Below are 13,289 nucleotides of genomic sequence, written 5' to 3'. Positions count from 1 at the left end.
CACAAAATAAGTCACTGCTTCTGTCTTTGGTGAGTTATTTATGTCTGTTAGCAGTCTGTCATCACCATACCCTCTAGAAAATTTGCAGTCAACCATTATAGCCTCTCGCCGAGATAAGTCCTGAAAGGAACCTGGGAGCATGTGTTGATAACATCTGCTCACTCTATTGTAAGTATTCTTGGTGTGGCAACTCTCTGTTGCACATTTATTTATTTTTATATATATATTTTTTTTTAGCATCCTTGTATCTCATCATTATAAAATATTATTACATATAACATGAAACCATATGCATAACAACATTCATAATATGCTAAATTAGAATAATAGATGAATACAATTTAGTTTTCAATGAGCATTTTGGATCATTATGATGAAGGAAATAAGCTACTGTATATTGAATGCTGGTGACTTAAGTATTCCTTGACGCTATAAAAACTCTTGCTAATTAACATTTTTTAAAGATCTTTTTATAATATGTGGAATTTTGAATCCTTTTAATTTCCTTTGGTAGTGCACTAAATAAGATTTTTGGTTGATAAAGAACACTTTTTTGATACATAGCTTTTGTGTGACTTTCTCTATGAAAATTGTCTCTATTTCTCATTTTGGTACATTTCTGTAATGAGTGCTAAGTGACATTTGTGACGGCATAAAGAGTGACGTCACTGGACAGTGGATAACTGGAAACTAGGAATTTGGGGAGATGAATTACACTACGCCCTGTGGGAATCAGGTGGAAGTGTCAGAGTTTATCCAGTGCCTGGAGAATGTTACTTCCATCACTTGTAGTGTCAACAGTGACATAGAGAAGGACGTGCTATTACTGTACAGAAGTTTTTCTTGTGGTCGGCGTGTTGTCCCCATTTTGCGCTTAAGTGGAAGAATATGGAAACATTCTACAGCATTATGTACTGCATACAGCACAGTAACAGTTCAGATATGATGATTGTCTGTATCAGCATGACAATGTAACCAGTTATAATGAGCATCTATAAGCCAATGGTCTGCGGGCAGTGACATTCCTGAAATGAACTGGCCTGTGGAGAGGCCTGACTTGAACCCAATGGAACATCTGATGGAGACCGCTGTGTCCAACATCACTACCTCCTCTGGTTTCGGCTTTTAGGGAATAATGCACTGCCAGTCCTCCACAGACATTCAGAAACGTCATTGAAAGTGTCCACAACAATGTTTAAGCCACCATTATACTGAAAGGTGAACAAACACTTTATTAATGTCCATTAATAGCTGTCCAGATACTTTTGAACAGGTGGTGTACGTACCTATAGTTTGTTTACAAACTATCAAGGAGGACACAGATATGCAAAGACATTATTATTATTATTATTATTATTATTATTATTACTATTATTTCTTTCCATTCTCAGACGTTATGTCTGGTTAAAAATGGAAAGTGACGTGGACCTTGATCAAGCGTGACTTCCTTTTAACTGTACGGTGTATGTTACATTGCATTTAGGAACTTTTGGGTAATTGAACATGTATCAATAATTACAGATTTCTGTAGTTGTATACAGGGTGTTACAAAAAGGTACAGCCAAACTTTCAGGAAACATCCCTCACACACAAATAAAGAAAAGATGTTATGTGGACACGTGTCTGGAAATGTTTAATTTCCAAGCTAGAGCTCATTTTAGTTTTGTCAGTATGTACTGTACTTCCTCGATTCACCGCCAGTTGGCCCAATTGAAGGAAGGTAATGTTGACTTCGGTGCTTGTGTTGACATGCGACTCATTGCTCTACAGTACTAGCATCAAGCACATCAGTACGTAGCATCAACAGGTTAGTGTTCATCATGTACGTGGTTTTGCAGTCAGTGCAATGTTTACAAATGCGGAGTTGGCAGATGCCCATTTGATGTATGGATTAGCATGGGGCAATAGCCGTGGTGTGGTACATTTGTATCGAGACAGATTTCCAGAACGAAGGTGTCCCGACAGGAAGATGTTCGAAGCAATTGATCGGCGTCTTAGGGAGCATGGGACGTTCTAGCCTATGACTCGCGACTGGGGAAGACCTAGAATGACGAGGACACCTGCAATGGACGAGGCAATTCTTCGTGCAGTTGATGATAACCCTAATGTCAGCGTCAGAGAAGTTGCTGCTGTACAAGGTAACATTGACCACGTCACTGTATGGAGAGTGCTACAGGAGAACCAGTTGTTTCCATACCATGTACAGCGTGTGCAGGCACTATCAGCTGCTGATTGGCCTCCACGGGTACACTTCTGCGAATGGTCCATCCAACAATGTGTCAATCCTCATTTCAGTGCAAATGTTCTCTTTACGGATGAGGCTTCATTCCAACGTGATCAAATTGTAAATTTTCACAATCAACATGTGTGGGCTGACGAGAATCCGCACGCAATTGTGCAATCACGTCATCAACACAGATTTTCTGTGAACGTTTGGGCAGGCATTGCTCGTGATGTCTTGATTGGGCCCCATGTTCTTCCACCCACACTCAATGGAGTCCGTTATCATGATTTCGTAAGGGATACTCTACCTGTGCTACTAGAACATGTGCCTTTACAAGTACAACACAACATGTGGTTCATGCACGTTGGAGCTCCTGCACATTTCAGTCGAAGTGTTCGTACGCTTCTCAACAACAGATTTGGTGACCGATGGAATGGTAGAGGCGGACCAATTCCATGGCCTCCACACTCTCCTGACCTCAACCCTCTTGACTTTCATTTATGGGGGCATTTGGAAGCTCTTGTCTATGCAACCCTGGTACCAAATGTAGAGACTCTTCGTGGATGGCTGTGATACAATACGCCATTCTCCAGGGCTGCATCAGCGCATCAGGGATTCCATGCGATGGAGGGTGGATGCATGTATCCTTGCTAACGGAGGACATTTTGAACATTTCCTGTAACAAAGTGTTTGAAGTCACACTGATACATTCTGTTTCTGTGTGTTTTCATTCCATGATTAATGTGATTTGAAGAGAAGTAATAAAATGAGCTCTAACATGGAAAGTAAGCGTTTCCGGACACGTCCACATAACATATTTTCTTTCTTTTTGTGTGAGGAATGTTTCCTGAAAGTTTGGCCGTACCTTCTTGTAACACCCTGTATATACATTTGGATGTAGCTGTATTGCGTTGATGTAGTGGTGGATATTGTGTGGTATGACTCCTGTAGTTTATAGTATAATTGGTATAATGTCAACTTTATCCTGATGCCACATGTCCTTGACTTCCTCAGCCAGTTGGATGTATTTTTCAATTTCTTCTCCTGTTATCTTCTGTATATTTGTTGTATTGGGTATGGATATTTTGATTAGTTGTGTTAATTTCTTCTTGTTATTGGTGAGTATGATGTCAGGTTTGTTATGTGGTGTTGTTTTATCTGTTATAATGGTTCTGTTCCAGTATAATTTGTATTCAAATAATATGCTTGCTGTAATATCTGGTGTTTATTGTTTGATCCTGCATTGCAATCATGAATCCTTCCGTCTCACTGTATACATTGCCTTTTCTGAGCCATGTGTTGGATGCATCTTGATCGATGTGTGGCTGCGTTAGATGATATGGGTGCTTGCCATGTAGTGTTTTCTTTTTCCAATTTACTTTCTTCGTATCTGTTGATGTTATGTGATCCAAAGGGTTGTAGAAGTGGTTATAAAATTGCAATGATGTAGCCGATGTATTTATATGAGTGATTGCTTTGTGTATTTTGCTAGTTTCTGCTTGTTCTATAAAGAATTTTCTTAAATTGCCTACCTGTCCATAATGTAGGTTTTTTATGTCGATAAATCCCCTTCTCCTTCCTTTCTGCTTAATGTGAATCTTTCTGTTGCTGAATGTATGTGGTGTATTCTATATTTGTGGCATTGTGGTCATGTAAGTGTGTTGAGTGTTTCTAGGTCTGTTACTCCAGTTCACTACTCCAAATGAGTAGGTCAGTATTGGTATAGCATAAGTATTTATAGCTTTTGTCTTGTTTCTTGCTGTCAATTCTGTTTTCAGTATTTTTGTTAGTCTTTGTCTATATTTTTCTTTTAGTTCTTCTTTAATATTTGTATTATTATTATTATTATTATTTGTTGTTTATTATTATTATTATTATTATTATTATTATTATTATCATTATCATTATCATTAATATTATTATCATTATTAATTTGTTTTTTTGCCATAATATGGCAACCACTCCTTTAAATAAATTAATGGTAGCAGACTGTAAATTTGTTGTACATACTGTTTTTCTCCTATCATGTTTTTCTTGGTGGTTGGTACTATACATTTGTATATGCTTGACAGTGGCACACAAGCCTAAACTACAATAGACAATGAAAACTGTTACAGTCAAAAGCGGAAAATAACGTCATTTATACACTGGGAGCTGAACAGAGTAGCCTCTGTGCACCTGCAGTTAGTACGTACCTGGCGTAGAGGCCAAACTGCAGAAGACAGGCGAGCAGTGTGTACAGCAGGTAGGGCGGTCTGAACAGTGGGGCAGTCTGCCTCCACATGTGGCGAGCGATGGCCGCTGGGGACTTGGTGTTGACACCCACCGATGACACTGACTGCGAGTCCCTCTGGAGGGCTGTAACCTGTGCAAAGGGAAGGTGGTGGTTCTTCTGTCAACTGCTTGTTCCTTTCCCTCCATCCCATCAAATCATTCCAATTCCTTGCACTCATTTTCACATACGGTTCCAGTTTCCTGTCTATCTTCTCATATAGTTTCCCTTCCCCTTCCCATATGATTCTACACACATCAGTTTTGCATCACCTCAGTTCCAAGAGTTCAGGAAACTGTACAGAAAACTGGAACAGAGATCAACATAAACATCATTTCCACCCTTTTTATTGCTCACTAACACCACACATTGCATGTTGTACCACCATACAGCAATACCTTCAGACATGGTGGTCCAGATTGCTGTACACACCGGTACCTCTAATACCCAGTAGCATGTCCCCTTGCATTGACACATGCCTGTATTCGTCGTTGCATACTATCCACAAGTTCATCAAGGCATTGTTGGTCCAGATTGTTGCACTCCTCAACGGCGATTTGGTGTAGATCCTTCAGAGTGGTTGGTAGGTCACGTCATGCATAAACAGCAATTTTCAATCCAACCCAGGCATCTTCAACAGGGTTCATGCCTGGAGAACATGCTGAGCAGTCCATTCAGCATGTTGTTGCGCCCATCTGTACCACACTGCATGGTGTCGTGGTTGCAAAGATAGGTCTCACCATGGACTTCATGAGCGAAGTTGCTCATCGTGCAGCCTACTGCACACAGTTTGAGTCTTAACACAACATCCTCAGACTGCACGAAAGGCATTATTCAACATGGTGGCTTTGCTGTCAGCGTTCCTCTAAGTGATAATCCATAAGTAGCTGTCACCCACTGCAGTAGTAGCTCTTGGATGGCCTGAGCGAGGCATGTCATTGACAGTTCCTGTTTCTCTGTATCTCCTCCATATCCAAACAACCTCGCTTTGGTTCACTCTGAGACACCTGGACACTTCCCTTGTTGACAGCCCTTCCTGGCACAAAGTAACAATGTGGACATGATCAAACTGTGGTATTGACCATTTAGGCATTTCTGAACTGCAGACAACAAGAGACGTGTACCTCCTTATTGGTGGAATGACTGGAACTGATTGGCTGTCGGGCCCACTCTGTCTAATAGGAACTGCTTATGCATGATTGTTTACATCTTTGGACGTGTTTAGTGACATCTCTGAACAGTCAAAGGGACTGTGTCTGTGATAAAATATCCACAGTCAAGGTCTATCTTCAAGAGTTCTGGGAACCGGGCTGATGCAAAACTTTTTTTGATGTGGGTAGTTCCCTGCCATCCACTTTGTCATATAATTCAAGTTCTCTTCCCTGTACCTTATCATACAAGAACAATTACCCACTGTTCATGTTGTATGCTTCCAGTTACATGCCCTTCACCATGCTGCATGATTACAATTACCTATTCTCCAAGTTGTCGTATGATTTGAATTATCTGCTCTCCGCCTTGTCATATGATTCCACTTACCTACCCAGTATCTAGTCAGGTGATTACAGTTACCTGGTAGATTGATTGTGTAAACACTGAAGAGCTAAGGAAGTTGATACACCTGTCAAATATCTTGTAGGGCCCGTGCCAAAAATGCAGAAGTGCCACAACACAACGTCTGAAATAGTGCCAGAGGGAACTGACACCATGAATTACGCATGGCTGTCCATAAATCCATAAGAGTACAAGAGGGTGGAGATCTCTTCTGAACAGCATATTACAAGGCATCCCATATATGCTCAATAATATTCATGTCTCAGCAAAAGTGTTTAAAGTCAGTAGAGTGTTCCTGGAGCCACTCTGTCGCAGTTCTGGAAATGTGGGGCATCAAATTGCCGTCCTGAAATTGTCCAAGTCTGTCAGAATGCACAATGGACATGAATGGTTGCTGGTGATCAGGCAGGATGCTTACATATGTGTTACGTGTCAGAGTTATATCTAGATATATCAGGGGTCCCATATCACTCCAACTGCACACATCCCACATCATTACAGAGCCTCCACCAGGTTGAACAGTTCCCTGCTGACATGCAAGTATCATGGATTCATGAGGTTATCTCTAAACCCAAACATGTCCATCTGTTTGATACAATTTGAAACTAGACTCGTCTGACTAGGCAACATGTTTCCAGTTATCAACAGTCCAATGTTGGTAAGACGTAAAGCTTTGTGTCATGCAGTATTCAAGGGTACACCAGTCGGCCTTCGGCTCTGAAAGTCCATATCGATGATGTTTTGTTCAATGGTTCACACACTGGCACTTGTTGATGGCTCAACATTGAAATCTGCAGCAATTTGCAGAAGGGTTGCACTTCTGTCGCACTGAATGATTCTCTTCAGTTGTCATTGGTCCCATTCTTGCAGGATCTTATTCCAACTGCAGTGATGTTGGGAATTTGATGTTTTACCAGATTCTTGTTTTCATAGTACACTCATGAAATGGTCATATGGGAAAATCCTCACTTCATCGTTACCTCGGAGATGCTGAGTCCCAAAGCTCATGCGCCGACTATAACACCATGTTCAAATTCACTTAAATCTTGATACTCTGCCATTATAGCAGCAGTAACCAATCTAACAATTGCACCAGACACTTGTTGTCTTATACGGGCATTGCTAACCACAGCACTGTATTCTGTCTGTTTACACATCTCTGTATTTGAATATGCATGCCTATACCAGTTTCTTTGGCACTTCAGTGTATAAGGTTGGTAAGGGACTGATCTACAGATGGAATATCTTTGTATTTCAGTTAATTTTCAGATGGTTCTGACCACATTCTAGTTTTGGATGGGATTTTCTGATTCACTTGACAGTAGACCTGTTAAATATTAGTGAGGGTATCTGTCAGTGAAATGTATAACCCAGTCCAGTTCTCAGTTTTGTGTACTTGGGAAATTATACTGACATTTGTTGGAGTACAGGTGGTTCTTAGAAAGATAATAAACTCTGTAGTAAATTCGTCCACTACTGTTAATACGTGATTGTTTGAGCAGGTCATAATACCATTCTGCTCACATCTTGGATTAGAGTGACTGCGCCATTTCTAATGCAAGTGAGGGATATATTTTAACTAATAATGAATTGTACACTAACATTAAAACCTTCCTTATTTTATCCAAATTCATCACAGTAGGTATTGATGCCAGAAACCACCTTTGCACAGACATGGAAGTGAATGGTATGCATTGATAATCTTAAATTTTAGGGGAAAAGAAGCTATTTTTAAAAGTTACTCAAATTGCCTCCTTATTTGAAAAACAGCCCAATACAATAACTGAAACAATAATTCCATACCAAAGGAACTGGCATTCTGTGAGGAAAACTATTTGTGTTAGATTGGTGCATAAGTTAGTAGCATTTTTTTTCTTTTTGTGTGATAGTATTGTGGTTGCTATGGGTTTCTTTATCGATTGTCATTTTTTATTTGTTGTTCACTGTTGCTATTTGAGTTTACATATTGTCAATCTGTCATCTGGAGATAGATAGTGGAGATATGGATGATGGAAAATGGAGGGCTAAGATGGAAAAATCAGTACATTCCTGGCACATTCTTCTGCTTTGTGCTGTGTACGGCGATAACACCACTGGACAGAGCACAGCAAGAAAATTGTTTTGTCATTTTAAGGGGGATCATTCTGACATTAGTGTATCTGCACATTCAGAAAGATCTCAGTGATTTGATGAAGATTGTTTAAATGCATTAATCCACAATGATGAATGTCATTCCACTCAAGAACCAGTAAATATGATGAATTCTGATTATTCCACCATCATGCAACGTTTGCATGCAATGGGGCATCTCCAAAAACTGGGTGTATGGGCACTGTACACCCTAAGGTGAAACTACTAAAACCAACATAAGTGATTATATGGGCATCTCTGCTTGCTCATTATCAACTGGCTTGTGAACAACACTGACCATTCCCATCCTGTGAGAACCCATGTCTTTATGCTAACGAAAGGAACAGAAAGGAATGGTTGATCCCAAACAAAGCAGCACCTTACTGGACAAAGATCTGTGCACATCCCCAAACGATAATGTTACGCATCTGATGGAACAACGACAATGTGGTGTACTACAAATTGCTTCTGACATTTATTGTCAACAACTGAGATGTCTTGCAGACACAATCTAAGAACAACAATAATGAAAACCGTATGAAGTAATGCTACTCCACGATAATGCCACTCACATTCTGCTATACTGACAGAAAACATTATACAGGAGCTGGATTGGGAAGTCACTCTACACTCACCTTACTCACCTTATCTTGTGCACTCTCTATGAAACAACCTTTAAGAACTCCCTCTCTGGAGGAAAACGCATTCCGATTAATGCTAGACAAATTCTTTGCCTCAAAGCCAAGTGATATCTACAGTTGCGGAATTGAAAAGTTACTCAGTGTTGGGAGACTGTTGTAAATAGTGAAGGAGAATATATTATTTATGACTAAATATGTGTATCTGCTGTAAACTTATGGAAAAATGCTGCGAACTTGTGCACCAACGCAATAGAATGAATTTGAATAGAACTGACAATTGGTACTGACCTCTATAGTGTCTCAAAGAATGTCAAACTGTTTTCCTTTGTTTAATTAAAAGCAAAGCTATATTTTCTTTTCTTTGAACAGGCTCATTTTGTATTCCAGAAAAATTTCATATTTGAGTAATGGCAGGCACAGTGTTTTGTGTAGCAGGAGGCATTCTCACATCGGACAATAGACAGAGTGAACCATCCACTTCCAGTACTCCCTTTGGCAACATCAAGACTGAAATTCTGAAATTAACTTGACATCCACGAAAAAAAATCAGTCCATTCAATATGACACTTTGTGCAGTTCCATTTGTGCCAAGTTTATTCTCAAGGCTAATTATATGTTTGTGATGGCTTTGTTGATGATACACACATCGATGAGGCATAGTGCTACAATGCTGTTTTTTCTTTATTGTGATTTCATTCCCCTGCCCCATATGGGCAGGGGAAGGCTGTCAGCGGCACAATCTGCCGCTCTTCAGCCGAGTTACATGACAACTAAAACTAGAGTAAAATGCTACATATATAAGGCGATAAAAAAGGGGAACACAAAACAAAGTAAGGGGAGATAACGGAGGTAAAAATACACTGACAGGGAGACGTTCATGGGGGGGACGATTAAAAAAGCCACCATAAAGGTAAAAAACACAGTTGGCGATTCTTAAAACATAAAGAAGACACTGAATGCACATGCACAGGTTAAAAGTCAGCCACAGTATTAAAAACACTCCAGAACAACACACTTAAGGCCCACTTGGAGCACACACAGTGAAGTATAAAACTGCCAGGTGGGACCTGCCGAGGGAGAGGTCGGAGAGGATGGAAAAGGAGGGGAGAGCAAGGGGCAGCAGGGGAGGCGGCGGGATGAAGAGAGGAGGGGCAGCAGTGGGTTCACGAGGAGGCAGGAGACACGTGGGGTGGGAGAGGAAGAGGGAAGACAGGGCAGGAGGGAGTGCAGAGACACTGAAAGGTGGCACAAGAGTGGGAGGGGGAGTAGGAGGGGATAGCCGCTCAGGAGAAGGGAGGGGGAGGAGAGGGAGCCATGAGGAGGAGGCAGGAAGATGGGGTTAGAGTTGGTAGGAAGGGTAGATGTCAGGGCGAAGCTCATCATCTGGTAGGGGTAGATGGTGGAAGTTGTGTTGGGAAAGGAGATGGAGGGTGTGGAGATGGAGAGAGGGTGGGACACAATCCGCTGGTCTGTGTTGGCCGCTTTTATACTGAGCACATGACCTTGATTACATAACAGCGCTGATAACGGACTTAGCCGCTGCAAGGGCCGGCGCGGGTGTGCAATCCCATACGCGTGCTGTAGTCTCTTTAGCAGCACGCGTACCTGCGGGCTGGTGGCCCAAGTGGGTTGCATCATGCAGCCTGCCCCTCACAGTGGCTAAGTCCGTTATCAGCACTGTTATGTAATCAAGGTCACGCACTCAGTATAAAAGTGGCCAACGCAGATCAGCGGAATCATTCCGCTGTGAGCTATATCGGCAACAGCATTGAAGCACTATGCCTCGTCGACGTGTATATCTTAAGAAATTGTCAGGGCAGTCACTATCAAATGACAACTGAAATTGTAACAGACTACGAAGGCCGCAATTGGCACGGGAAGTGAAATAAGCATTGCATGTACTCACGGGGAACTTGTCCGGTGGTACGCCATTGTTGGTGGCGAACATGTGGCGGAGCACGTCGAGTGCCTCGTCCCTCCGGCCGGCAACCAGCAGGAACTTGGGGCTCTCCGGCATGAACAGCCTGAGGAGGGCAAAGGTGATGGCACTCAACGCCGCCCCCAGCAGCAGGAAGACGCGCCAGGAGCGCAGCCGCACAGCCCCCAGCGCCACGTCCCACGGCTGCGGGATTACCACCCACGCCAATGCTGCGAGAACATTGGAGGTGTTCTGTCAAGTCAAAACATCATATTGGTGTACATTGTGCATTCGTGCTATTTCTCTGCAAGCCACTCCACAGTATGTATGACTCAGTGTTCAATGCTTTTGTGTTTCTGGACTGCAGAGACTGGACTTCCAACTTTATCGACATATCAGATTTATGTTTTGTCGGTCATGCTGCTGATGACATTTCGTTTACAGTTATAATTACTTAGCTGGGGATAATATTGTTTGCCTAATGCAGTTTGTACAAATTTCGTACTATTTACTGATTTTTAGAATTTTTTTACACACACACACACACACACACACACACACACACACACACACACACACACACACACGTGTGCATTGGTCAAAGCTAGAAGCATCTTTACATAATTATTTGTCTGGAAACCATAACCTGTTCAAAAACAGACCAATGTGTCCCCTCATCCCAAATGTCTGGTACAGAGAACGCACACTCCTGTATTATCTGCACACTGCCAATATCCCTGTAGCCAAAAACCCAACAGATTCAGGTCCAATGAACGAGGAGGCCGCACTACCGGACCACCTCGACCAATATGTCACCCGTGAAACATTACAGCAAGGTGCTGTCACATGATCCATAGAAAATGAAGTAGTGTCTAGTCACGCATAAACCACAGTTTGTCTCATTTCTGCAAGGGCAATGTTCTCCCATAGTGCTCAGAATTCACCGCAAACAATTCAGAGCTACATAGGACGTGTTAATGTCTTGTGAAAAAAAATATAGGGCCTCCCATCAGGTAGACCATTTACTGGGTGCAAGTCTTTTGATTTGCCGCCACTTCAGTGACTTGCGCATCAATGTGGCTGAAATAATGATGATTAGGACAACACAACACCCTGTCCCTGAGCAGAGAGAATCTCCGACCAAGCTGGGAGTCAAACCCGGGCCCTTAGGATTGACATTCTGTCGCACTGACCACTCAGCTACTGGGAGTGGACATGATGTTGTTGTTGTTGTTGTTGTTGTTGTCTTCAGTCCTGACACTGGTTTGATGCAGCTCTCCATGCTACTCTATCCTGTGCAAGCTTCTTCATCTCCCAGTACCTACTACAGCCTACACCTTCTGAATCTGCTTAGTATATTCATCTCTTGGTCTCCCTCTACGAATTTTACCCTCCACGCTGCCCTCCAGTACCAAATTGGTGATCCCTTGATGCCTCAGAACATGTCCTACCAACCGATCCTTTCTTCTAGTCAAGTTGTGCCACAAACTCCTCTTCTCTCCAATTCTATTCAATACCTCCTCATTAGTTATGTGATCTACCCATCGAATCTTCAGCTTTCTTCTGTAGCACCACATTTCGAAAGCTTCTACTCTCTTCTTGTCTAAACTATTTATCGTCCATGTTTCACTTCCATACATAGCTACACTCCGTACAAACACTTTCAGAAACGACCTCCTGACTCTTAAATCAATACTCGATGTTAATAAATTTCTCTTCTTCAGAAACGCTTTCCTTGCCATTGCCAGTCTACATTTTATATCCTCTCTACTTCGACCATTATCAATTATTTTGCTCCCCAAATAGCAAACCTCCTTTACTACTTTATGTGTCTCATTTCCTAATCTAATTCCCTCAGCATCACCCGATTTAATTCGACTACATTCCATTATCCTCGTTTTGCTTTTGTTGATGTTCATCTTATACCCTCCTTTCAAGACCCTGTCCATTCCGTTCAACTGCTCTTCCAAGTCCTTTGCTGTCTCTGACAGAATTACAATGTCATTGGCGAACCTCAAAGTTTTTATTTCTTCTCCATGGATTTTAATACCTACTCCGAATTTTTCTTTTTTTCCTTTACTGCTTGCTCAATATAGAGATTGAATAGCATCGGGGAGAGGCTACAACCCTGTCTCATTCCCTTCCCAACCACTGCTCCCCTTCAAGTCCCTCGATTCTTATAACTGTCATCTGGTTTCTGTACAAATTGTAAATAGCCATTCGCTCCCTGTATCTTACCCCTGCCACCTTCAGAACTTGAAAGAGAGTATTCCAGTCAACATAGTCAAAATCTTTCTCTAAGTCTACAAATGCTAGAAACGTTGGTTTGCCTTTCCTTAATCTTTCTTCTAAGATAAGTCGTAGGGTCAGTATTGCCTCACATATTCCAACATTTCTACGGAATCCAAACTGATCTTCCCCGAGGTCGGCTTCTACCAGTTTTTCCATTCGTCTGTAAAGAATTCACGTTAGTATTTTGCAGGTGTGACATTAAACTGATAGTTCGGTAATTTTCACATCTTTCAACATCTGCTTTCTTTGGTATTCGAA

The 13,289-nt window shown here is 41.8% G+C and overlaps 1 protein-coding gene across 1 annotated transcript in view; it reads right to left on the bottom strand.

Annotated features, from left to right (window-relative positions):
- LOC126428394 (synaptic vesicle glycoprotein 2A-like) overlaps nt 1–13,289 on the bottom strand; it is a 169,708-nt gene that overhangs the window by 44,892 nt on the left and 111,527 nt on the right. Inside the window, exons 6-7 of the mRNA XM_050090318.1 lie at nt 10,728–10,969; nt 4,420–4,589 (exon numbers count right to left, since the gene is read on the bottom strand). Of these exons, the coding sequence (XP_049946275.1) occupies nt 4,420–4,589; nt 10,728–10,969 (412 nt within the window). The remainder of the gene's footprint in view (nt 1–4,419; nt 4,590–10,727; nt 10,970–13,289) is intronic.

The sequence above is a fragment of the Schistocerca serialis genome, chromosome 12 (assembly GCF_023864345.2).
Source record: "Schistocerca serialis cubense isolate TAMUIC-IGC-003099 chromosome 12, iqSchSeri2.2, whole genome shotgun sequence".
In the NCBI taxonomy this organism is placed as follows: Eukaryota; Metazoa; Arthropoda; class Insecta; order Orthoptera; family Acrididae; genus Schistocerca; species Schistocerca serialis.
Note: the sequence above shows the minus strand (reverse complement) of the source record. Positions and strands in the feature narration are given on the sequence as shown.